At 38.1% G+C, this 27,817-nt stretch overlaps 1 protein-coding gene and 1 long non-coding RNA gene across 2 annotated transcripts in view; both read right to left on the bottom strand.

Annotated features, from left to right (window-relative positions):
- Nucleotides 1–361: 361 nt before the first annotated feature.
- LOC103136464 (protein FAM83F-like) lies at nt 362–10,134 on the bottom strand. Its single transcript, XM_007549733.2, has 5 exons — nt 9,484–10,134; nt 5,832–5,999; nt 4,758–4,879; nt 2,787–3,502; nt 362–1,992 (listed from the first exon to the last, which is right to left on the bottom strand). The coding sequence occupies exons 1-5, from the start codon at nt 9,955–9,957 to the stop codon at nt 1,946–1,948; spliced, it is 1,527 nt and encodes a 508-aa protein (XP_007549795.1). The 5' UTR covers nt 9,958–10,134; the 3' UTR covers nt 362–1,945.
- A 6,120-nt stretch (nt 10,135–16,254) lies between these two features.
- The window catches only part of LOC107835952 (uncharacterized), an 18,260-nt gene continuing 6,697 nt past the window's right edge, over nt 16,255–27,817 (bottom strand). Inside the window, exons 2-3 of the long non-coding RNA XR_001661795.1 lie at nt 21,799–21,804; nt 16,255–16,390 (exon numbers count right to left, since the gene is read on the bottom strand). This is a non-coding gene — a long non-coding RNA (uncharacterized LOC107835952). The remainder of the gene's footprint in view (nt 16,391–21,798; nt 21,805–27,817) is intronic.

Raw genomic sequence — 27,817 nt, 5'->3', positions numbered from 1 at the left:
CAAAACTATTAAACAGGGCAGTTGTGTTTCAACAAGCATACGAGTCTGACTGGATGGTTTTTGAATCTTCTGCCACAATGAAGGGCGCTAAGTTCTTGCAGGCAGATGACAAGACACCAAAAATGTTTTAAACTAACTTTGAATAATTAATTGAGCATAATTTACTGTTTGATAACTGGGATCAATTGGAATCTGACTGAATTGAAATGATTTTTTTGCAAACTACCTTGTGACGACCTTTGTTGTGAATTGGCACTAAAGAAATAAACTGAATTAAATGGAAAACTTTCAAGTCAAGAATCCATGAAAAATTCAAACGTAAAACAAGATAAAGAACAAAACATTTAAATTAATTAGTGCATTAAATAGACTCGGTGGATAACGGATTTATTGAAACCCACAAAAACAATAAATGATAGACATCAAACCTTTGTCTATATCCAACAACCCAACATGCCACTAAATGGGTAACAATGTCCGTTGATTTAAGTGTTAAGGCTTTGAGGATCTCTTGTTTTCTACTATGAGTGAATCAAAATGTAACACAAAAATCAAAAAGGTTCAAAGTTACTTGTGCGAAATGGTGCAAAAACAGTTAAAAGTCTGCTAAAGGTAATCACAGTATATAATTTTTAAGTTTAGTACAACTTAATGGAGTGGTTTTATTTCAAGTGCACAGAAATAAAACCAACCATGTTGTTGTGCTGGTGTATATCTTTACACGCTTTTCTATCAACTGACATCTGCTGCTGTATCGCATCTTCCTGTCACCAAGATGAGAGTAATCTGATGGTAAGCAATTCTCTGATAAAAAAAAGAAAAAGAAAAAACATGAATGCTACCATGAACTTTCACACACTGTAAACACACACCATGCAAATGAGGGCTGCCTACTTCAAATAAAAGGGAACTTTTTTTTATGTAGCGCCATCCGGAGTCAAGACAAATAACACAGAGGCTGATCATGTTGCTGAAAAGAAGACAGAGGATTCTGGATAAAAATGTCAAATTAATCTTGAAACATATCCTTTACGCTATAGTTGGACTTCTGAATGGTTGCTATTATAAATAAGAGCAGTTAACCGTTAAACTTCACACACTGTTTGTAGTAACTCAAGAGTAGCTCATCTTCAGCATTAAAAAGCATGTCTATGTCTCTTTAAACACCTCTACTTTAAATTATTTCCCATTGTTAGGAAAGTTAATGTGTCAGTTGAGCAGATACCAATTCTATTTTCTTAACGTCGTCTATCTACAAACGGCAAAGAAAGGCAACACACATGGGCAGAAGTGTGGTGGAGTCATCGTTCAGTACATAATCATATATGTGGGCAAAAACAAAAGTAAAAATGACCGGATTCAATAAATACAAATCTAATCTGTAGTCTGTTGGCTGCAATATCAGTAGTGTATAAACTGTTTTGCAAACCAGGATTCATCATAGAAACATATGCTCGATATATTTTGAAGAGTCAGCGTGGCTGAATAGGTTTGAAAAAACATTTTAAGATGCAACTCATCGCAACTAATTTAAATCTGAAACCAAACAATATTTCTCTAGGAATAAATGTGGTTTTTCTTACTTTGCAATTTAGATAAACAAGTGTGACACATAAATACATTCCCTGAACAACTTTAAAAACTTCACCCATGTTTGCAAGAAAAAATAAAAATAAAAAACAAACCCAGTCCAATAACAAGATGGGTTAAAAAGGCCTCAACACAAATATGTGATTCCAGAGATTCTGCCAGATCAGCCTCATGGTACATTAGGCTCCAGATGTGAAACCAGTAGATAAAAACCTGAAGGACTGGACATTCATCTGGTCTTCATTCAAACGTGCATAACGCTGCAGTGTGCCACACCATCTTCATTAAAGTCATTTCCTCATCTGCTTTAAGATCATGTAACTTTACACTATTAAAAGTGTCAAAAAAGTTCAGCTTAGGATGTTTTACATCCTGATTTTCCATGACGACGACTCTTCAAACCTGTGGAAAGAAGGAAAAAAAGATCATTTAAAACATCAGTGAGATAAACACTTCAATATTAAATGAAAACAAACAATAAAAGCCAGTGAACTATTTTCATGCAAACAGAGAGAGAAGTACTCCAGTTTTACATGCGTTTTTGTGGTGCTTTTCTGCGTACTTCTATTCTGTTTTTGATTTGCATAGCAGTGAAATCATTCTGCCTGTTGCCATTTTGGTATGTTTGCAATGTTTTGGTGAAACACCAGATTTTTCCTGGGTAAGAAACGACCAAGCAGAAAGTACAAAATACTGTTGTAAAATCTTCGACGATTTTATGCCAAAAACATGGCAGTTCATACCTTTTAGGAGGATCATAACGGCATTGACAACCAATAACTTAACAATCTTCTATATTTAAATAAAAAAAAAAGAAGAAAAAAATTGGTTGCATGTCTTCATGAAATATGCACCAGCATATGGAGACTTGGGAGTGACTTTGGTTTGATAAAAGGTTTGACTGATTATATTTAATAAATAAATAGGTACAGAGGATAATATTAGCATTTTATGACCGTTTATCAGTAAAAAAAAAAAAAAGAACTCACATGATGTTTTAAGTAAAAAAAGCAGGAATTTGTTTAAAATTAATGAATGGTAGTATAAAATGGCAATGTTTGGTTGTGAAAGGAGGCTAAAAATTGAACCAAACCTTCTTACATTCATACTCTATGGCTACAGGTATAGGGTCCTGTCCCTTCACCGAAGGGTTTTGTGAAGGGACAGAAGAAGATTTTGTTACATTAGGCACTTACTTTCTTTGTCATGTGACGTGGTGACAGTTTGCTGAGACAGCGTTCTTTGGTCCAGTTTAGAAAGCTTCCTACTCCCTTTGGTCGGGGTTACCACAACCACCGTGGCACCGTCTTCCAATTCATTGGGATGAGTCTCTGTCGGTGAAGCACTTCCTATATTTTTAACAGAAAGCTTACTCTGAGATTTTTTTCTCGGCAACTTCCAAGTAAAGCCTCTCTTTTTCCCCAGAGATACTTTGTTTGACGTCTTGAAGTTCTCACTTGGGGCCTCTGAGGACAACGGACTCTGAGGATCTAGCTTAAGACTGCTGGCCACTCGAGGCCTTCCCTCCTCTTCATGAAGATCTGCGAGACCCGGCTTTGGTCTTTCGTCATGCAGAGATCTTGCAGGAAGTGCAGAACCTCCGAACAGCAGCGAGTATTTGGGATTGTAGTATTTGTGGGCAGGAACCTGGATTTCAACATTCCGAGAGTCTCCAAGGCTGACCTGGAAACGGGATGTGGTCGCTGGTAACGGAGGGCGTTTGGGCTCCAATTTGGAGCGAATAGTGGCGGTGACGTTAGCAGCAGGGGGACTGACGTGGAACTCCTTGTAGAGGTCCAACTTCTCGGATATGGCGTACAGCTCACGGAAGTCTCTGTCGAAGGCATCCACCACCTGCCCCGTCATCACAGTGATCATGTTTCGGTCCATTCGGGAAGCAGACCAAGAGAAACTGGAACCGAGATGAGAATAAAGACAATCGTCAATGCTCTTCATCATCTCTGTTGCTTTAACTAGGTAATGTTAAGTTTAATGGGACTAAGCATTGGTATTGTTTTTTTTTATATTGTATAACAATATGCAGCTTTTTATCTACAGTGACCACATGTGGCACACAGTGAGGTTTCCTGGTGTTGGACATGGACACTTTGACAGGTAGAGGATTTTGGATTGAACCATAACATTTTAAACTGATAGAAGACTTTCTTTTACCTAAAACCCCAAGAGTAACAAGAGGCAACAAAGTGAGAAACACTTTGAAGTTTGGTGACTTTGGCACCAAGTAAGATGTTGTTTTAATAGTAACAACTATTTTCCTAACGTCTAAAATCTACAATGCGAGAGCAGATTGGTAGTCATGAAGGTTGTAAAGAGATACCATGGCATATTAAACCTTACAAAATAGTTTAAAAAAAAATAATAATAATAATTAGGTGGTGCAATGTGAGCTAATGTTATTAATTCTGTGTCTGAAAAAAGCTGCTTTAGGCTGGCACCCTTTGGGTCTCCTTTTGAAACAATAAAAGACTTTTCGATCTGCCTCGCCTTGTTTTGTTGACACAGTCAATTGCTCATTGACGTTGATGAAAAGACATTAATAAATAACATAGAAGAAACGTCCGTCACCTTGAAATGATTTGTTTGTTTTGGACACATTAACAAGCGAGGCATGATTATAGCAGGTATACCAGCTTTAGTTAACTATTAACAATGCTAAAGCTGGAATGAATCAAGACTGTACTTTTATTACCTCGACTTCAAAATCTAAACTACTTTGACTGATCCAATTTGATTTCTGTTCTCAGTGGAGATTCTTTGAAGCACATTTTGAGAGGTTTGAAACGTACGTCATTGGTTAAAAAAAATAAAAAAAAATAAACAAAAATGGGAATTTAATAATGCTGCTTTTGCATCCAGATTAAGAATTACTCTACACCAAGTAACAAGAATTTGTTAAAATAGAGTTTGCCATTTGTAAAATCTTCACAAACATTTTATTGCCCTAACTTGTATTGGGAATACATTTCAGGATAAGTATTTAGACATTTGAAATACATTGAACAAAATGATTTTGTTTCATCGTCAATTTTTGGTTTATAGAGGATGCAATGAATAAAACGTATAAAGAAATCTAAATCTGACTGCCTTTCTTTAGCCTGCACTTCTTATACTTTTTTTATTGTGTGACATAAAACAAACACTTTTACCTGTAAGAGCCAAAGGCAACTTTGTCTCCATCCACCAGCATGTATTTACTAAAAAGCGAACCAGGGAGTTTACCAAAGGACATACTGAAGCCAACTCCTTGAAGCGATCTTGCTCGGATGAACTGCAACAAGTTAAGAGATGGTAAGATCAGGAAATAACACAGACAACATGTGAGATGTTTTAAACCAGAGTTCAGAACAAAATCAAACTGCAAACACCACTGGAGATTTAGTAAGAACAATATAAAGCATCATTTATAATAAAATAACAAAACATTCATTTGAGTGATACATTGATTTCTTCAGTCTTTTACCATTTCCTTTACGTTTTTTACGTAGGCCTTATTTTACTTGTTAAAGATTAACAAAAAGGATGAAAGATTCAGCTCTTTGGGTTTGGCTCCTTGAAATGTATCCCCACAGGACTTTCATGTAGTTTCACACAGAATTTGATTTTAGCCTAATCTGGTAAATATGAATGCTTTGTTTATTCTGCATTTGAGAAAAAAAACAAAGTTATTTTTCTGGATTTTTGGTGACAAAAAAAATAGTTGCTATTGTTCAAATATGTAATAAAACATTTGAATGAAACTAAGCTTTTAGTTTCAGTTTGCAGCAGTACGACAGATGGATTCAGTTTCTTTTTCTGCTTTGTTTTTCTCCTTCTGTCCTCTCGATGCTCTCACAGTTAAATCTAGATGCCCGTCTCACTCATCCTATTGAGAATCTCTTTTTCCACTTTTTTCTTGCACAATGTTATGACTCTAGTCTGCCGTTGCGTGCAATTAGCGGCCTCTTGTGGCCACCAAAAGTAGTGCTTATGAATTCTCGGCAGCACAGAAGCATTTCTGACCATTTAATTAAGTCACCTAATTTCCTCAGAAAGTTCACCTAGTATTGGTAATGACATCAACAAACGCCTTGGTAAGTTTGATTTAAGCTCATCACTTTCACGTTTCAAAATTAAGTTGAATTTCGATAAAAATCAGTCAAAACTTCAATTTTTTTCTTCTTTGATGGCACTTTTTTGTTTTTTTTACTTAAAATGATGCCTATGTAAAAGTGCTGACTAACCCGGAGGTGCTGCGAGCCAATCTGAAGCCTGGAACACATGTCCAGGAAGTGAGGAACAGCTTGGTCATCCAACACAATGTAAACAGGCACAGACCGACGGCAAGCAGCATCCATCAGGTCCTGCAGGATGTGGATGTCTGTGAGCATGTCCATCACTATGGCGATGACCTGCAGAGAGAGAGAGAGAGAGAGAGAAAAAAGCCCAATAGTTTGTGGATCTATGTTGTTTTCTCAGCGACATCTGGTACATTTTCTCTAGAAACCTACAGTGAAATTGGTGGGTGTTGTATTATATCAAGTCTGTTAAAAAAACTACACAGTAAACAAAGATTTCAGGGGTTTCTATATGTGCTCTAATTAAAATGTAAACCCTAATAAGCTATTAGACACACTGACAGAAGATTTTTTTTTTTTTTTTTAAATCAGAAGATTTAGACTTAACTTTTGCTCACTTCTTTGGCCCACATCCAGAATCCCACCTTCTGATTATAGAGGGAAAAACTGAAGATCTGGATGGGAGGCTGCCAAAGGAACCATGCAGTGAAGCTAACGTTTCTCAGCCAAAATCCCTGAAACCCATTGATGCTTTGCCTGCTTTGATAATGTGCTAAAGAGACCTTTTGAGTTGTTTCCCCCCGCCCCCCAAACAGCTCAAGAGCAGATATTGTGACATGAGTAAAATTAGATGTGTAAATATGTATAATGTGAAACATATTTGGATGAGACAAGTGAGGGTGAGATTTAATAAGCTTCATTTTCTCCATTTTGAATCTGATATCAAAGTCTTGTTTATATAATTGTGATCATGATATATCATTTTTTTTTTGTTTTCTTATATTTTCTGATATTTTATTTGTTCAAAATAAACATTTAAAGTACACACTTCATTCTGCTGCTTTCTTTTAGACAGGCTTACCAATCCTGCAGATGAATCTTCTAAACTACAAAACGATTTTAAGTCTTAAGTCCTTCTGTTGTGTAAAAACCATGTGCCTTCTTTTCTATAAGGGTTGTAATAACTACAGGTTTAGCTTTCACCCAATAAAAAACATATAGATGCTTAGAAGTTAAAATACACATCAAATATCCATTGAAAAGTAAATGCTTCAGAAACAAGCAAAAGTAGCTTTAAGGCATGTTTGAACATGCTCTGCACAAGCTAGCAGGAAAAGAGCGGGAGAAAAGTGAAGTCACGGAAAAGATTTCTCTTTAAATGCCTGCAAATGTTTTTTTTTTTTTCCTGTTTGGGAGAAAAGCCCTGCTGGTTCCACTCACAGGAAAAATGCTGAACAGGCTTGCTTAGGGTAATAAATGGAGCAACAAGTTACGGCCTGCAGACAGTTGCCCTTTATCTGTTGCAATCAAACAAACAAAACAAGAGAACTATATAGAATAAAGTCATGTGCATATAATTCTTACAAATATGTACTTTGATTCTATATCACTTTTAAGTGTGTGTGTTGACTGTTGTAAGGTCAAAATTATGCTGACTGGCTTAGTTTCTGGCAGGTTTCAACAGAAACCTACCAGTTTCCATTTTCCTACTTTCTATTAGGAAAATGTATTTTCATAGCAAAACACCCTGTGGTGTTACTAAAAGCCTTACTAAAATTTAAGGCTATTAAAAAAACGTCTTAATGCCGTTATGGATGAAATTAAAAACCTGCTTCATGACAAAAATGTATAAAACAAAACATTTTTTATTATTAGCAGTGCCAAGCTGTTTCTTTTTAAACAGAATTCATGTAGCGTCGTATGGTTAGTAACAGAAGAGAGCCAGTGGCCAAGGCAAACGCCGCTCAGCCAAGTGGCATTAAATTTACACCAAGATGCAAAAAAGCTTGCTAGCTAGCAAGGGTATATTAGTAGCTAGTTAGCTGTAGCCTCAAATCACAGAATGGAAATATGTCTGCGTGCAACTCAAACGTTTGCCAAAAATAAACTATATAGAATATGAAAGATTTAAGACCTGTGATTACTGTATTTTTAAAATGAATTTAAGACATATTAAGGCCTTAATTTTATATACATGAGTATATAAAACTCATGTATATATACTCAAGTAAAAAGCTTAAGAAGCTTTTTACTTCTTAAGAACTAAAAAGGATGCGTCGACACTATGTAAAATATAGAAGTACAATAAAAGAAGAAGGAGCATACATTGCTATTACTCTGAGTTATTCTTAGAACCCTAAGAACAAGCCAGGTTATTCTTCCTGGGGTTACAACCAAAAGTTAGTAATTAAAACTTTGAATCAGTTGTTACCTTTATAGCTAACATAATAACTGGAAGACATACAACTGATTAGGCAGTGAAATACATTGCAAGTCCCTGTCTATACGTCAAGCAAATGGTTGCCTTACCACTTAGAAAACCAGTAATATGTTGTCATTTTCAACCAGGAAGTTGTCAAAGAAACAATTGTAAGAATGTTAGCAAGCAAGTCAGAACCACTGAGGCAAGTACAGTGAAAGCCAAACAGGCACATTTAATCACAAAAGACAAAATGGGAACAAAGACAAAGGAAAAAGACAGGGGGGAATTCAAAAGTGTTCCAGGAAAATGTGGAGATAAGCTAGGAAATAAAACAATAAAAACTAAAAACAGTAAATTCAGGTTTCACATGCATGCCCCTGTATTTTTAACACACTTTTTCAAGAGGAAAGCTGAGGCAAGCCCAGGCCAAAGGGGGGAACACATCACTGCCTCACTGTGAGCAAGAGGAACGGATGACTCAGCTCAGGTCCGGCACTGAATGAGTAAACACTGCAGCAGCCTGTTGCATGGTTACTCTCATTCAGGTCCAAAGTTACATGTTACAATCACTCAAAGCTGTCTCTAAGTTAAAGTTTACGCTTACAGGCCTTCACCTTATGAAGGGAAGTAAGATTTTCAGATGTGGGTGTGTCCTGGGCAGATAGTTTCACTGCTGGGTTTTTCTTTTAGCATTCTAACTCAACGTTTTTAAAAAAAATGACTGGAAAAAGAATTCAGTAAGTTACAAAGTTTGTTAGAATACAATGTTCTATGTTATATTTCTGAGTCTGTTTGAGTTTCAGCCTTGAAGTTGGATTATTTGTGCCAGGAGAGTCACATGATACTTTCTTTTGCTCCACTGACTAACAAAAGGGACAAGAAAATCCCATTATTCAGGCTGTAGAAAATGTGATGTCATTTCCTGTAGAGGCTGACATACAAATATGAGTTTTCCCATTATGTTAAAGAAACTCCCATGTTTGGACTTAATTTCTAACACTTTGGCATTAAAAGCATTTGCTCTGACTTAATTATTTTATATATACATCAGCTAAGAAACATTTCATTGGTATTAATTTACCTTTCATTATTTAAAATGACTAAAACCTAAACAATGCTTCAGCATAATCCATGCTGAAATACGCCAAAAAAACCAAAACAAAACAAAAAATACATTAACTTTTGGGGTAGTGTTTAGTGGATAAAAGTCTTTCAAGAAATCTTGGTCCTGTTCATTGCACATCTGGTTCTAATGGGTTTCCATCTGTTTCTGGATGTATATGGGAAATGTAAAAGCTGAATCTTTTGCTTTGCATCATTATGTAAAACAAACTCTCCGGATGGCATAAATTAAATATAATAACCCTATTTTCTAGGTCCCTGAACTCTCCTCACCTTGCTCGCCTCCTGGATGAGCCGCCGCACCACCTCCTTGATGTGCGGTCCGTTGTCTTTGGGTGGGTGGGTGTGCACGGCCACCCGGGTCACCCCTCTGAAGAACCCACCGCTGGGCCAGCCGATGTCCAGCGACGGGACCTCGGTGTCCGACATCAGTGGCCAGTAGGTAGAATGAACCCCTGAGTCTGCGTCGGTTCCAGAGGCTCCCTGTTCCGCCGTCCTGCTGCTGCTGCTGGTGTCATTAGAGTCATATTGTTTGAAAGTGCTCACGAGAACTTTAACTTCCCTCGCGGATAAAAAGTCTTTCGCGTTGTCTTCCTTGAGTCGCGTCTTGAAGGCGCCGTCGCCATTCTTCAGCAGCTCCTCGATGGCAGCACGCTGCTCTTCGCTGTAGTAGAACTCCGGCTTGGACTCCGGGACTTTGACACCGATGTGTCCGTCCTCCATGCACATAAGCTGGGATTCAGCCATGGCTACGGAAGCCCTGGCACCCCTAGGGAGGTCAAACAACCCCCTACTTTACTGACGGAATCTTCAGAGTGTTTACCTGTGTGACGGCACAGGTGAAATAAAATAAAATAAAATAAAGCTGGGAAGTTTTCTTACCTGACCTGAAGCGTCAGAGGTGGGACAGAGAACACGTCTCAATCTCTGGTGCTTTCAAGTGAAATGGAAAAAAGAGAACTATCCTACAGTACAACGAATTGAGTCAAATAAATCCTCTTTCGGATTGTCTAAAAAAAACTGTTGTGTCCTGGGAATAATTAGTTAGATCTTTTTTGTTTGTTTAATATGAATTAATCAAAAATCCTTGTTATTCTTTCACATGTGATTTTATTTATTTTAACCAAAATCCCCTGCAAATATTTAGTATTTATCGTCGTTCTGCAATTTCTTGCTTAAATAAACGACAAGTGTACATTTATTTATAAAAATTATTGAAAAACATTCGGATAAAAGAGTGGGAAGGGGAACGTTTATTACCCTGAAGACATAAAGGTTTAATTAACCAGGTGGCCCTGAAGAGGGTTGCCCTGGCGGAATCTCAAAGCGTTGAGTTTATTTCTCTTTTCTTTTTGTGGGGAACATATTACATATTAAAGTTTTTTACAGCATAAATCCTGTGTAAATAGAACAATGAGTGCTCTGCTCATTCTCCTTGAAAATTGATTTTATTACCGGGAAATTGGCGGGGCAAGCAAGAATGATTTCCTCTGCACATGTTGTGCATGTACAGTTCATACATTTGGGGCAGTGTTCTATTTGTATTTTCAAACTACTTTTCTCAAAACTAACCACACATTTCAGAAAAATCCCAGAGACAACTTACAAATACTTAGTTTGTTTGATTCTTATAGCTGCAGTATTTAATAAGAAATCTATATTTTTTACATATTTGTTGAAAGTGTCAACAAATATGTTGACAGCATGACCTGATCTGTGAAAAACATTGAGCTCCAGCTGCCTTTGTGACGGTGCGGTGAGAGGTTGGAGATGGAGTTAGCAGCGGTGGTTAGCTACTCTAACCCAAAACAGCAGGACGCACTTTTGAAGTATTCCACACTTTCAATTTATTTAACTTCGTCCACGTAAAGCCAGATCTCCACGGTACTGAACATTATATTTTCATACATGAGAAAAGTAACGTTAGTTTACCGCTCTGCACCTCATCATCACCTGTTTTCTTCTACAACAAAATGGAAAGACTAGTTCTTCTTCTGTACAATAGTACAACAAAAAAAAGGCAATAGGCGCCCCCTTGTGGTGATACCTACTCATCTCTAGGAACCAAACAGCATAATGACTGTTACACCTTATCCCGGTGTTCCTGGTGCTGACTACAGACAACCAATCACACCCCGGAGGTGGGTCTAAGCGCTGTCGGTCAAACTCTGTGTGGCGCTGCTGAATCCCCCTTTCACGCTCTCTTACTCTTTGTTACGCTGTAGCTAGCAGAGTCTGTTGTGAATGCTCAGGTCAGTTAGCATAGCCACCGATGACTGTTTTCTGGTAAGCTGTTTCTCCACCATTAGCACATTTAGCAGGGCATACATGAGAATGATTAACAACGCTAAGACCCTCCTCCTAGCTCTGATTGGTTGTTTTTGGTAGGACGTAATGCGTTTCTTCAGACAGCTCAAGGAGGAAGTGGAGCAGATTGATCTTTTCACAGAACGTACTGTCACAACATGGGGACATTTTTAACAAATATGGGGGGAAAAGAACTTTCTTTAAAAAAAAAAAAAAGTTAAATACTGTAGCTTTGCTCTATAAGCTTTGAACTGGTTGAGAGGGGCGCAGAGCTGTTCCCGCCTAGTGGGTCTGTCTCGCGCGTTGTCGTGGCACATGGTCGTGCTCGTGGACCTGAATTATTTTAACTGGATCATGCACCACCTTACACTCAAACTGGATGATTTGGAAGGTGCTCTGACAGAGCAGGTCCCTCGACTGGAATTCATATAATCCCTCGATTTCTGAGAATAGCTGCGTCACCGATGTTCGGCGTCAACTAGAAACGCTCACTGCTTGCTCCGCTCACGCGAGCTCGACACTAGCTTTACGCGAGCTTTCAAAAGCGCGACAATAACTTAACAAACCGTGACAGACTTAACTTGCAATTAATCTGTCACGGTTTTGATTTTCTGTCGTGTCAGAATCACTCACCATGCGTCACACCATATTTTAACACACGTTCTTCTGTGTACATTTGAAATTCATTTCAAGAGCTTACTAATGGAAGTGACAAATACCTGCTTTTTGTTTGCAGTAGGAACATCAGCTTGTTTGAGACACACCCTCACCTACGTATGCCGTCACACTTGAGCTAAAAAAAGACAGTACATAGAAACACACACCATAACATGCATTTCTAAACAATACCAACGTGTTACAAAGTATTTCATTTACTAATCTCACGTCTCGCAATTACTTTTGGACACGCCATTAAAAAGTTACACATTGCTCTTGTTTCAGATAAATTTATCATTTTGCTAAAGGTGATAATTTTTTCCCACAAGCCCCGCCCACCTGATATTCATTGGAAGTGACTGTGGATTCTCTGGTAGTTAGGAGGAACCTGCTGCATCAAAGCTTCGAGTCATGCCACGTCCTGCTCCATAGAGCTTCACCAACGTTATTCCAAGATTTTCCTGGAATAATGTTGGATTCATGCCGATATAGCATGTGACTGTGCTCTGACTGCTCTAATTTAAACTCACCTTACCAAACAACATTATTCTTGAGGTCCTTATTCTTTCCAGCAGCAATTAATAAACAGCGGAGCTTATTATGCTAGCTTCTTCTGGTTCTTTGTGTGATTATTATTATTATTTTTTTTTTCCTTGAAGCTCTAAATTCATACAGGAAACACAATCAGACTTTATTTTACTTTGCTGCCTCTTCCTAAAAACATCCAACATGCAAACTAACCTAGTGATTTTTACATACTTCAACATAAGCATAAAAAATAATTCCTGTGAGTAACTGTGGTGGACGAGAGTGGAAGATTAGTAGCTGGCTTAAAAAAATATATGAAAGGGCTAATTACAGAGTGAGAAAAAAAAACAGAGTTGGAAAGAAAATGAGAGGATTTAGAAATGCAACACACAAATGAACACACTACCACCATTAACCCCTTTTTTCTTTCTTCTTCTGTCACTCCCTGTGATATTCTCAGCCGGTCTCAGTGGTCGGTCTTGCATGAATGCTTGAATCGCAGTGTGGGGTGCAGTGGGGATTTTATCCTGTGGCTAAGCTGAAAAGCAAATGTGCTTTACAACTCAATAACTAACTAAATATAACCGACTGAACACACGGTCCAACAAACAAAGCTTGCGCCAAAGAATTTCTTACAATGAGGGAACTGACAAAATGACTCATGTACCCTTTTGTATGGTAGTACATTCTACCTTTTTGAATATTGGCTCTCAGTAGCAGTTGCCAAGGTGACGTACAGCTGTACCTGAGCTTAATTTATTGTTATTCACCGTTTATGCAGGTGTAACTACTCATATTCTGTACTGTTATATCTGCTTAAAAGCATCCATGATATGATATTTACTATGTTTATAGGTTTGGGCCAATTAAAGGTCCAGTTTCATCACAGCACTCATAAAGCTAAGTCATGTTGGAAATAACTTATGTTTTGCTCTATCATTTATAAATTGTGTGTGAGAGAGAAATTTGAGAGAAAAATACTGGCAGAAATGTAACAGGCAAACATACTCCATGATGCAATATGTCTGATATAGTTTTGTCAAACAAATTAAAGGGGCAGTATTTTGTTATATCGACTTTAACAAAATACAAAAACATACCTGGAATGTTGTTTTGATCCTTTCATGCATGTTAGAGAAATCCTTTAGTCTCCCCTGGCAACCATTCAGCTGTGCTAAACGCCTGGTTGGACCTAGCCCCGCCTTCAAGACACAGCTCCTCCTCTGAGTTGTATTTTCCAGGCTTCCACCTCACAGAGCAGCTCTCCCACTCAGCTCCTTCAGACTAGCCAGCAGCAATTAGCAAACAGCTGATGAAACTGAGCTCATTACATGAACTTCTTCTCAGTGCAACGCTGGTAAAAACATTGTTAAATGGTTAATAGAGGAGCCATGCTGCAATGACCTCCTGAAGGCGGAGTGTCAGAGCCAGAGTTTTTCAGAGGCCCAATTTCAAGGTGCTAAAAATCAAAGTCAATTTTATTTTAAGTCATGTTTTTCAGAACAGCTGAAGCTAACATAGTTACTTGGTTGTGCTATAAAATGGCATGATGTGCCTAGAAAATGCATACTGCCCCTTTAAGAATTTTTGCACTGCTACATTTTTGTCAGCTTATTTATATAGCACATCTCCAATGACCTCATTTCACCAAAGAGTTTCACAATAATTACATCATAGATTGGCATATGATAAATTAAGAAATAAAATAACTTTTGTTAAAAGAAAAAAATATGCAATAATAAAATTGGCAGTAAAATACCATTAAAGATAACAATATGAATAAAAACCAAGGCATGCTAAATTTCAGTTGCAGCAATTTCCCAAAAACTCAAAGTAAAAAGTAAAATAAAAAGAAAAATTCTTCTCTTTTTTAACTGCCGTTGAAGGCCAAGGGAAAATAGATGCGCTTTCAGTCTGGGCTTAAATTGACAGTCAAATTTTCTTTTATCGATTTAACTATATTAATGAATGAATCCATTTTACTAAGTTCCTTTGAGATTTTTGAACACATTTTGTAGAGAATTTTTTATGTGAAGCAGGTCTGACAATTTTTCATGCAGTTGAAGATTCGGTTCATCCCAGTGTTATTTTATGTTGTTATTGTTTGACAGCTCTGTCCTATGGCTGCAAAATCAATGATATTTGTAATAATATAAAATATGTATTATTATGTATAAAGCATACAAAAATAAATAATTCTCAGATTCTTGACAACATGTTGGTGTACCTCTTTAGGTTTGAATTTTCTTTTTTTTTTTTTTTTACAACTTAGTTTCTCCTTTTCTGGCAGAAAAATTAAAATTTTTGGACAACCGTTCTCTCTCGTTTTGGATGCTGTGCAGCTGGAAGTATTTTTTCTGATACTTTTTAAAAATTTTTTTTACTTTTGGCCATTTGTTATGAAGGTAACCATAGCAACAAGGTTGTTTAAAACCAGGAGAAGCTGATTAACATTACAAAAGCTGAAATAATACCTCAACCGAAGCCACAAATGCCAGATGAGTTGAAGAGTAGAGCAGGAGCAAAGAGAAGAGAGAAAAGAAGAGGAAGTCCAAACCATCTCTTCCATCAATTATAATAAGAAATGTGAGGTTTCCGGTGTTAAGTTTTGCGGATTTGTTTATTTAAAGTAGCAGAATTCTTCTTCTGTAAATTTAATTTATGTCAGTATAAGAAGTACAAAATTAACATGAGTCATACAGAATTTCAACTCTTTCAAATTATGGGAAGGAGCTATCAAAAACATAGCATCACGGCTGCGTTTAAAGGCAGAAGTCTGCATGTGGCATGTAGTCGTTTTAGAGCTTTACTGCAACAGAAACCACGAGGAGACTGTACAGCTTCATGCAGCACATTGTATGCAAACAGTGTGAAAGTAGCTGTTGAGAGGAGAGAGCGTTTTTCTTAAAAACCTTTTCCTTGGAATGTCCTAAAAACACCGGTCTTGTCGATGTGGAAAATCGTGACCTTCAAGAAACTAATAGAAAAGCCACACTTTTCTTTGACTGTGTTTGCTCCTGCATTGTGTTCATGTGTGAAGGGTGAAATAAAGATCAACTCAGAGGACTCAACCGTGATCAAGCGCTCTTTAATGAATTAATGCGGATTGCTGAACTGGACCGTCCTGAAAAAAAAAGAAAAAAATCTATAGTGCATTATGAATTAGATGATGTGATGATGAGTGCTCTGGCCCTTATTAAACAGAGGAGCTTGCTTGTCCTTGTCAGCTGGCATCCAGCCCACACCGGTTCAGATTCATATTTCAATCTGGAAAGACTCAGACGAAGAAAAAGGAACAATTAAAAGATTTAATGACAGCAATGAATAACGGTTCTTTGGCGCTCGGGCCCCGGCAGCTGATCTGAGCTGAGATTTGATGTGAACTCGATGAACATCCCAATAATTGATTAGGGATGCTCTCCCCCAGGGCCCGACACTGGTGGTGGAGGTCTAGAAAGGGTGCCATCCTGGAGAGCCGAAGGATGTGGGTGGAGAAGGGGAGGTGGTGGGTTGAACGCAGCTGGGAAGCGGCCGACGGCTTGGGTGTGGATCCTTTTATGCTGAGCTTGATTGATGATTGGACACGCCAGGTGAGGTCCAGCGCTGAGGTCGGAGATGAGCATGACGCCGATGGACGAACGGAGGGGATGGAGTCTTCCAGGTTGAATTTTCGCTATTAGCTCCATATCTCGTATCTTTACGCCGTTGCACCACACATAAACACACCAGACACCTTATGAGCGACACTTTGACAGCACTGGGTTGGATCTGCTTCCAAGATGGACTTTTGTAATGGAAAATCTTCCATTCCACCACATCCCACTGCATAGAGACTATAGAGTCCAATACGTTACTGGAAATGTATTGTAATATATTCTAATCCATTATTTCCCCAATATATTTTCTAATGTATTATTATGTAAATACACTGAATTATACATTGATGACACATGAATTATACAATTGATCATATTTTCATGTAATGTATTGAAATGTATTGCAAAATATGCAAATGTTTGCCAGTCGTTACTGATTTTGACTTCCTTTCAACCATAAACATCAGCTGATACACTCTGAGCTCCAATCTTACATGGCTTTTTTTTCTTAATCAAGTTGAAGTTCACTGCCTTTGATACACAAAATCCCCCCCAAAATGTCCACTCATTAAATGAAATGAGCAATTACCACGGTAACCCTCTGCGTCCTCGTCGTGACCCTCGTTTCGACCACCATGCATATTCATCTCATCTGGATGACGGGCGGACAGCGGACGGATCAGACGGAGTGGAGATGAAGGGAAAGTGTTGGGGATGAAGGGATGTAGGTGCAGCATGGACACGGACTTCTATAGGAGCACACACACACATACACACACACCCACACGCACACACACATGCACACTGGCCGCCGGTCCACTCCCGTTGAATAATTCAACAGAACAGAGGTGTTATATGGAGGGCAGCAGTCTGTGGAGTGCGCTCTGTCAATCTCACAGTAAAATATTGTGGTACTTGCCCGTGTGTTTTATCCCTCGGCGTGTGATGAGATTAAATTCACTGGATTTTTCAGATCCAGCTGCTTTAATCAGATGTTACTCAAATCCAGACCAGCTTTCTGATACAAATAGTTGGAATAATAATAATAATAATAATAATAATAATAATAATAATAATAATAATAATAATAATAATAAAAAGGGCAGTTCTAAAACAATAATGAAATAGCCCAGTGATTCTGATTGTGTGCTAATGATTTGCTCAGTCAATTAGACAATTCGAGCTTTTTTTGGATAACCAGCCTGACAGGAAGAAGTCAACTCCAACTCAAAGGGGCAACTCAGGAATTACTTCCTTTCTTACTTCAATATGAGGGTCTTAAAAAGTAGACACTGGCAGAACGTCTCACTTAAAGGGGCAGTACTTCGCATCATGTTATAATGTTATTCCCTCATCAAAGACATACCTGGGGTGTTGCCTTGATTCTTTCATTCATGTTAGAGAAATCCTTGAGCCTCCTGTGGAAACTATTCAGCTGTGCAAAACGCCTGGTGGGACTGAGCTCCGCCCTCAGCTCCTTCAGACTAGCCAGCAGCAATTGGCAAACACCTGTTGGAGCTGTGCATCTGCTGAGCTCATTATAGGAGCTACTTCTCAGTGAAACACTCCTTAACATATTATTAAAGGGTTAATAGAGGAATGATGTTGTGATGACCTCCCGAAGGTGGAGTGTTGGAAAGAGCAGAAGTTTCTTAAAGAGACAGAGGCCCAATTTCAAGGCTTTAAATTACAAGGTAAATTTTCTTTTAAGTCACATTTGAAATGTACAACGTTTTTTATAACAACTGAAGTTAACAATAGTTACTTGATTGTGCTACAAAATGGCACTATGTGCCTGGAAAATGCACGTTACTGCCCCTTTAATAAGCAGAAGTAGCAGTACAGCAGTCACAGCTTGGTTGTGTCCCAGTGTTATTAATTTTTTTATTTTTAAGATTTCGATTGCCCCTTGAAAGTTAGTTGACTTAATTGCTGAAATTGTTTTAATCATTGATTAAGACCTGTCCCTATGATTACAGTGTAGATAAATCATTCCACCCTGACCTTCTTTTCAGCAAAGAATCAAAACACAACTGAAAGAAGAAAATACCTCTTTTGTCCCAATTTTTTTAATGTAAATTCCAAAATTAAAAACCTTCTCTGTAATGTAGTTTTTTAAAAAAAATCCTTCATAAAGCTAAAAATGTATTTTGTTTTCCTGGGGAAAAAAAAGAAAAGAAAAATCTTTGTATCTCCATTCACTTTTCTGAACCTAACAAGAACATTTCTTTGGACATTTCTGACGAGAAATGTCCAAAGAGCCTCGTCACAGAATTACATAATGTGAGGTAATACATTCTTAAAATGTTACTTTTTATTAAGTTCCACACTCAAAATGTCAGGTATCACTGGATTCACTATGTTTGCATAAAACATCATTATTTCCTTGTGTACAGCAGGAAAAATAAAGTCATGTGGTTGACTAAAATGTGTTTAGATTTATTACTATTCATTGGTAAAACTAAGTTGAAGAAAAGAAAATTAATCTAATCATTTAAGGAAATATTTAAATATTAGCAAGAACGAAAGAGAACACAGCATAGTATACACTGATTTGACTGGAATTTATATTCTGCATCATGGGACTTAGTTTCAAAATGATAAGTACCAAATACTGATCAGCAGGGGGCAGTGGAGTGCTGCATAGTCATTAGAACTGAAACTGAAAACGGAGGAGAAGCACAACTTCACTGTTAGATGGGAAACAGTAACTGGGCTAGCCTGCTTGACGACGTAATAATGTTAAAGTGTGAAAAAAAATACAGGACAGCCAAACACTGTTGGATTTTGTATTTGTTCAGCTCAGTCACTCAGAAACATTACATTTTGTGAACACTGCAGTCAGTGATTGAATGAATGAGTCATATTCATACATTCAGAGAATAATATCTCTTGATTTTTTCCGCACAAATTTTTTCATTTTCAACCACAAAAATCAACGGGACATTCTTATGACTTTTCTATAACAAACAGCATCTATTTGTTTTGGCTCATGGGGGATGAAAACACATCTGTCACAGTTTTCAGGTTACTTGTTAAGAATATTGAAACGTTTTTCAATCTTATAGTTAAATTTTTTATTTGTGTCTTTCTCCTAAAATCTCAATACAGTATCTAAAAAAAATTGTGGTTGTAGTGCCACATAAATTGAAAAAAACGAAAGGGTTATCAATGCTATTGCAAGGTGCTGCATGCAGATAAATTGTTGATACCTCTTGCAATTTTCATTCTACCACTGTCTCAGGCGTCTCTATGGCGATAACAGTTGACAGCTTGTCTTTGGTGATGTCAGGACTCAGCTGGGCCACTCAAAAACAGAACCACATTACACCAGAAGACACATGTTGACAAAATTAAAGGAACACATAGTGCCATTTTATGGCACAATCAAGTAACTATGTCATCTACAGTTTTTATAAAAATGCTGTGTGTATCAAATGACTGTTTTTTAACGTCTTTAAATTGGCATCTGTTTCTTTAAAAACATTGTTCTGTTACTCCATCTTCAGGAAGTCATTACAACATGGCTCCTCTACTAACCCCTTAGCAAGGTTTTAAGGAGTGTTTCACTGAGAAGTAACTCCTATGATGAGCTCAGCAGATGTTCAGCTCCACCAGGTGTTTGCTAATTGCTGCTGGCTAATCTGAAGGAGCAGAGTGGGGCAGTTGTGGACGGAGGAGCCTAAAAGGTGGTGCTTGATCCCCCCCAAGCTTTTTGCACAACACAATGGTTGCCATGGGAGATTTAAGGATTTCTCAAACACACATGAAAGAATCAAGGAAACTCTCCAGGTCTGTTTTTGATGAGAGATTTACATTATAACATAAAGAAAGTCAATTTTACATAATGCTGCCCCTTTAAGATTGCTTTAAAAACCTAAATTAGCCCAAGTAATATTGGGCTTAACTATAAATGAGAGCAATTCTGCTACATAACCAGACCTCCATTTCAGATCTCAGCTGGGGCTCTGATGTAGTGTCAATGTGTTTTTTTCTCCAGATCCTCCTGCTTCCTCCTACGGTCAGTTAACATGCCTGCTAGGTTAACTGATGACTGAACTCAAAGCTGACCTCTGAAGAGAGAGAGTTCATGTCTGTGTCTTCAGGTTGGACTGCCATCATGTCCAGGGTATGTCCCGCCTCTCCCCTGTTGACATCCAGGACAGAATCCAACTGGCCTGCCACCCTGAGCAGGATGAGGTTCATTTAAAAAACCAGCGAGGGACCTGTTGAATTAATAAAACATGAACTACTGTATGTTCTAAAGTATTTTCCCCCCAAAATTTTAATTCACTCAAAATAAAGAACTGCTCTTAAATTAGTAGCTATGGAGACCGTGATGCATGTGGTCTTTATGACAATTGTCATGTTTGGAATGTCGACCCATAGCGATGCCGTTGCTCGCCAATAGCAGCAGATGGTGCATCCACAGGAGACGGCCTGGCCACAGGGCTTCCATGTCACCATCATACAGCACCACGGCCAACACGCCTCAGTGCACCTGAATTTAGTTTTTGTTTTTGTTGTTGTTTTTTCTATCAACTGAAAATATGAAATTGAAATGAATCTGAATCTATCTTGTTGATCGTGACAGCACAAAACACAAAAAGCCATCACACTCAGACGTTCCACTTGTTATACAGTATTATAAAAATGGGATCTATTTTTACTTATTTATGTTTGTTTGTTCATTTGTAATTTGGAAAATAAAAAAAAATTTCCATGTTGTACATCACTTCAAACTCACTTGACATAAAAGGCAAAAAACAGCTTTTTTTTTTTTTTTTTTACAGAATTTTAAGTGACTGTATGTGAATAGTCTTTGCTACGTAAAATGTAAAATAGTAAAATGCCAGTCAAGGTTCAGGACCTGTCAGAGCGCAGTGGGAGTTCTGCTAAAGTCTATTTACTAACTAGGGTCGCCAATAGTAATGTTGGTGATTTAATTTTGTTGGATCTCAGTGTAAACTATTATGTAGTTGATTAAATTCTTCTTTTTAATCTCCTCCTGTAGCACAATGTAATCTGCTGTGTTTCCTTTGGCAGTGTTTCATCTTATTTATAGAAACTATTCACCTCTACAGCTGTTGTAAGTCTTGGTGTCCCTCAAGGATAGATCTTGGAGTCTGTTTATTTTATTTTTTTTAAACTGTATGTACTTTTATTGAGTAGAATTTTCTAGAATTGTATATATATTAATTTTTTATTTATTTATTTTTTTGCACTTTGACAGGCAGACTTGTGTTCCTTTGAGGCCTGATGACTGCATATTAAATAATCTGAATTACAATTTACAGATGAAATGCTACATACAGAGAATAACTTAAAGTAAGCCAATTTGGTGGTGGTAATTTTTGGTTCTCCAGATATTTTCAAAAACATTTACACCCGTTTAATAATAACTACGTGAAGACAGTTTCAACACATTAAACTCCTAAAATGTAGATGATTGTGATAATTGGGATCAGTCAGTTAGAAATACATTATTTTCATCTTGGACAAATCTCTGCACTCTAAACATCTAAACATCTGAACAGTTCTTTTCATATTTACGCTGTTTTAAATAAGTCATTAGGAAAAAATGTTTGTGCTGCTGCCTCTGGAAAAGCCTCCTGCTTTGTTCATCTTCTGTTGACGGTTTTATTTAAATCTTGACATTTATTTGAACTTATTTGTGTCAACTTTTAAATATCATGGCATTTTTAATGTCTTCTTTAAGTGTTATTTTGTTTATTTTCCGTAATTTAATTTTATACCTTGTTTTGTCGTCTTAGATATACGTAAATGTGGCTTTTTTAATCTGTGGATTTAATTTCAGTTTGTTTGCAACTCCACTTTTGATTTGATTAGACTACCCAGTCCAAGATCTAAATAAACTATAATGTGTTGGATTAAAGCTATAATACTCTTTAAGCTTTAGTTATTTTATTTTGTTAAAACTGTTCGTAGATGTGCTTTTAATAATTTAGATCTCAATGAATGTTCAGGATTAGGACACTTTTTTAAAATTTGAAAGTTAATGACTTTCACAACAAGATTGATCTCAAGGTTAATTTTAAAGTACAAACTTTCCCCTCACTACTTATTCCAATATAATCCATGTTGTTGCCATCAAACATGGGTGACATGGTGACTGTTGTCTTAAGTATGCTCTCATCAGTATCATCCTCCTTGGTCAAACACTTGACTCGGTTTACAACCGCTACAGAACGCCAGAAAATGTCACCATTACTCGTCTTGACCCCAACCTGCCTATTCCGACTCACATCCTTAACCTCTATTTAGACAGCCAGATTGCCAGTGATGACAAGAAATTACAGGAGAGACGAGTACAGACTGTTAAATGTCAAGAGAGACGGGGCTGGGAGGGGAAGGATGTGTACGAGTGTGATCATAAAAATAGAAACTACCAATTGCACGACTTCACTCACCTCAACTTTTGTTTCTTGCTGGTCTGGAGCAACAGGCTACAGACCTGACGTGAACAAACTTTTAATATACTTTAAGGAGGGGCTGGTATTTGTCCTAAGATTAGTTATGGCTTTCTGAATGTCATCATTAGCTAAATAAATAAATAAATAAAAAATAGTATTCATACAAGCTGAACTTTAACATGTATTGACAAAAACACTGGAGCAACCAAAAGGTCAATATTCATGTCAACATTCATTTAAGCCTCAGGGTGAATTTGATTTGACTTGACCGACGGTCCTTTGAGTTGACATGGAGCTAAAGTAGGTCAGCATCCCACAATTGCTACTGGTTTCATATGTGTTACTGTCAGGGTCATGAATTCAAATTAAGTTTTTTTGCAGCAGCAGGAGAGAAGGAAGGTCAGGAAATAAGCAAAGTGGTCACAAGTCTCTCTCTGGCATTGTTTTGTGTGCAGTGCAGCTGTCAAGATGTCGGAGCCTATCAGGCCTAAAGCGCTGTGCACTCATAATAATTGGCCATTAAAGTATCATCACAAGCACAAAAGATCACCAGTCCCTCCACTTGCTGATAGAGCGAAAGACACTTGTGAGTTTTGTGGAGGAGCTGGGAGGCCCGCAGCTGCCCCGGAGCCCGGAGCTGCCAGATGATGAGGCAGCGCTCTCTGCCATTACGGCCTAGTCAGGGGCCACTAATCTGGGCCACATAGCAGAGAAGAATGCACTGGAGTGGATCCAGCTTCTCCAAAGACAAAGAACAGGATTGTGTGTGTGCGTGTGTGTGTGTGTGTGCGCATGTGTGTTTGCGGCGGACTTTTTGTCTCTTGTAATATGGCGTACATGCGGCTTCATGAATTAAACATGCACCAGGTGGTTAGCTGTCATGTGCATAATGTGTACATTGACGGATATTCAAGATGTCCGACGTGAGAGCCCACGTTTATAACACACACATGCGCGCACACACACAAAGCAGTGCTGATCTAAAAGGCTGGCAGCCGGTGAAAAATGATGTGCAGAGTATGGAGCAACCTCACCACTTGACCCACCAACCTCACTCCAAAGCACAGTTTAACAGCGTTGATTTCTTTCCATTTGTGTCTTTTTGTGTGTCATCCGGTGCACACGCGCAATGTATGTGTGTGTGCTTCCAGGTAAGCCAAGACCGTAGGTGGTGGGGAGTGTATTGTTGGCTCATGTGGTAATATGTGTGGGATAGAATCCTGGACAAGTGTCTATTTAATCATCTCACCGAGAGAGAGAGGTGTGTGAGCCTTCTTGAGATACATTAAAATGCATCAAAAGATTTAACAGGGAAGGTTAGCAATGTTTGCTTTATGAAATGTATGGATGCATAAAAAACACTTGACATATGTTTATTTGGCAGCAGAAAAAAGATTACTTGCAATGTAACCCTGTCAATGGCAGGTGAGATTTGGTAACTGAGCTACAAACAGTAATGCTCTATCAGTGCATGGTATTAGCATTCATTAGTTGGAAAACTTGATAATATTTTAAACTCAACTTTTCTTGTCTTCTCTTTTTTTTTTGAAGCAAACATAACTCCCTGGGCTTCAGGAGAGTAATCCAGCAGAAAAATTAACTGTAGAAGTCAGACATAATAAAGATGCGTCTTATATCCTTCTGTTTGTTACCTTCATTCTCTTCAGTGACACCTCTGCATGTATTTACTTCATAATTTTTAAACGCCTAATCTAACCTTTAAGAACAACCAGCAAAGGACATAATTTAACCATATAGTTTTATAAACTCTCTAGGCAAAGGCCAGAATGAATGTTTGTCTTCACATGTCTTTTTATTGACATCGTCATATGATATGATGACAGTGAGTCACCCTGGCCATCACCTTCCTACACAATTCTGCTCAATTCTCATCTCCCTCCAGTGCTTCGTCTGTAATTTCTCCCATTGACTTCGATTTGTCCGGAGGAATTTCAACAGGGCCAATCGACGAACAGAAGACGTTGTGAACGATGACTTCTTTTTTCATTTTTCAGTTTCTTGGTTCACAGCAGCGTGTTATGGACTCGACTCACGGGGAGCGACAAACGACAGTGAAAATATCAACATTTTTCCTTGACAGCAACAAAAGACGAACATTTTTCAACCTGTGTTACGTTGCCAGCTCGCTCGTGCACATCTGCGTGCACAAGGTCAAAACTTCACATGCGCAAATTACGGCGGTCACTCGGCTGGATGAGGACAAGCAACCGTCGCCTCAGCACACAGCTTCCAGAGAAGGACATTTCTAAATGAATGTTTAAAGCAAAATGACTTCCTTTAAGCCTTCCTAAATATAAAAACCTGTCAAATGGATCATATTCAGACATGTTTGGTTTGAGATAATAAAACATTTTGTTTGAAAACATGCACATAAAGGCAGTTTTTGACATATCTTCCTTGTCAGTTGTTCCCTGAACATGCTTGGTACTACTTGCATGAATGTGGAGTGGAGTAAGTTTCCTTTAGTTGCTGTTGAATCCTGGGAGAATACATCACCTGCTTCTTTCTGCTGCAGAAAAATAAATAAAATAAAAATAAATCAGACAACTGTTTGCGTTTTAATTGGTTGCCCAGGGCCATTCTTGCAAGAACAACAACTTGCGTGAATATTTATATTTCAAGCTTACAAAGTTAGGCATAGTGAGTATTTGTGATTAATCACAGCGCTACAGTGTGATTAATACATTTAAATAAAATATTTTAGTCGATTGTCATCTCTATGTGCATATATTTATATTCCCCACCCCTCTTAAATTTTTACTGGCCTCGTCTGGCCACCCCAATGGAAATGTTCTAGGGGCGCCACTGTTAACATGCCATAAACCAATAAAGCAGTCAGTGAGAGCATTTAACCCTCAAGGTCACTGAAAATGACCACAATGACAAGTTGGTTGAAATGGGGCAAAACGAGAGTAATCACCAAAGATGCCCCCCACCCCCCTCTGCTGGGACATTTTAATGGTCTGTTAGGCAGACGCACCGCTGGTCATTCCAGGGACAACATTTGCAGATAAGTTAAACAAACCATTTCCCAGCAACGTGACAAAATATCCATAAACAAGGACACTTGATTAGGCCTTTGCTTCAGCGGCTCCCTGAGTAACGGGCGGCTTTGGTGATGAAAGCCTTGTCGGGTCGACATCTAAGACTGCCGGAGTGTCGCCAACACATTGTCACAGGGTGAAGAGGTGACTTTCCAGAGGACAAGCAGCAGCTCGTCCTTTATTTTAATGAGGAAATCTCTTCAGGAGGCTTTTCTCAATGTGTGATCAGCGCCTCGGAACACGTGACCGGCATACAGTCAGGGTAAACATGGCGGGATTGAATTAAAGAGAATGATTCATAGCACACAACGATTTTAATGCAATATATTAGCAGAGTAAAAATAGAAAAAAATTATATACTATTGTCTAACCTCAAGAGATTGATATCGACCACTGGGTACGTGACGTCACGCTCTCCAGAACTCTACCTGCTCCGCCATGACGGATGTCCAAGCAACCTGTACGCTCCTGTAAAGCTTGTAAAAAAAACAACACACGTCTGGGAGCCTATTATCAATTTTATTTAGTTGATTTCACTTTAAGAATGATCTTAAGATACCTGCAGTCAGCTGCACAAACAAGAACGCAAACCAAACTTATCATTTTATTGTATAACTTTTAATGAGGAAAAATACGGCGGCAAAGAATAGCAGCCATCAACCATAATGACTGCCTAGATGTAATCGCGCGTTTGCAGCAAACACATTTTATCAAGGTAAGAAGATTAACGTTCATAAACTTTATAAGTAAGTATGATTAGAAAGATATCATACAATGCATTATGATGTCCCATGGTTATGTAGCCTAGGATGTATGGAAAAAACCTAGTTAGCATCTCATCTTTTGTACGTTTTTAAGGTAAGGAGAGTTTTACACTGTGACATAAATTATGTGGTGTGAATTCAGGCAAAGTCTGTAATTTAACCAACACACCAGGAGGGAGGAGGGTCGGTTTCTAAGCTAGCTGTTAGCTTTTATGAATATCGGCGTTTGAGAGCCCAAACTAGGTGTGTTACATTCAGACAAATGACTTCAAAAAGCAGAAGCCACGGCTAAATTGGCAAAAACAATTTTTGGGGAAAACAATTTCAGTCGCTCTGTTCAATACTACCGTCCCCCACTTCCAATGTCTGTCATGATGCCTCGAGTGACAAAGTGACGTAGTTGCAAAGGGTGAATACATAGTTCTCATGTGATGTCATCCTTTTGTNGGTTTTATTTTGGCTCTTTGCATTATTTAGCCTCTTCAGAGCCTTCATATGTTATCAGTCTGTTAAAGATAGTATTATCAATAGCAGTACAATTTGCACAAAGCCTGTTTTGTTTTAGTTTTCTTCTTGAAAAAAGTTATTAAAAACAAATTTTTGTCTAAACTAAGGTGAATTCATGGTTCCTTTTTCCACATAATGTAACCGGTAGTGTTTATGATAAAAAAAATATATATATAAAGTATCGGTGATCGGTATCGATGATCGGCCCTCATGGGTGATCGGTATCGGTATCGGGAGGAAAAAACCTGATCGGCACATCTCTAGTAAGTATGATTAGAAAGATATCAAATATTGCATTATGATGCCCCACGGTTATGTAGCCTAGGATGTATGGAAAAAACTAGTTAGCATCTCATCTTTTGTACGTTTTTAAGGTTGTCCCAGTGTCAAGGAGAGTTTTACACTGTGACATAAATTATGTGGTGTGAATTCAGGCAAAGTCTGTAATTTAACCAACACATCAGGAGGGAGGAGGTATGGGTCGGTTTCTAAGCTAGCTGTTAGCTTTTATGAATATCGGCGTTTGAGAGCCCAAACTAGGTGTGTTACGTTCAGACAAATTAGCTCGACTTCAAAAAGCAGAAGCCACGGCTAAATTGGCAAAAACAACTTTTGGGGAAAACAATTTCAGTCGCTCTGTTCAATACTACTGTTCCCCACTTCCAATGTCTGTCATGATGCCTCGAGTGACAAAGTGACGTAGTTGCAAAGGGTGAATACATAGTTCTCATGTGATGTCATCCTTTTGT

This window comes from Poecilia formosa, unplaced genomic scaffold (assembly GCF_000485575.1).
Source record: "Poecilia formosa unplaced genomic scaffold, Poecilia_formosa-5.1.2 Scaffold32, whole genome shotgun sequence".
NCBI classification, from domain to species: Eukaryota; Metazoa; Chordata; class Actinopteri; order Cyprinodontiformes; family Poeciliidae; genus Poecilia; species Poecilia formosa.
Note: the sequence above shows the minus strand (reverse complement) of the source record. Positions and strands in the feature narration are given on the sequence as shown.

What these genes read in the sequence shown, in the direction of transcription:
- LOC103136464 (XM_007549733.2), bottom strand. Translation starts at nt 9,957, where the DNA reads ATGGCTGAATCCCAGCTTATGTGCATGGAGGACGGACACATCGGTGTC. An exon ending in TCATCCAGGAGGCGAGCAAG is followed by an intron (nt 6,000 to 9,483) that starts GTGAGGAGAGTT and finishes CTCTCTCTGCAG; the next exon opens with GTCATCGCCATAGTGATGGA. An exon ending in GTTGCCTTTGGCTCTTACAG is followed by an intron (nt 3,503 to 4,757) that starts GTAAAAGTGTTT and finishes TCTCGGTTCCAG; the next exon opens with TTTCTCTTGGTCTGCTTCCC.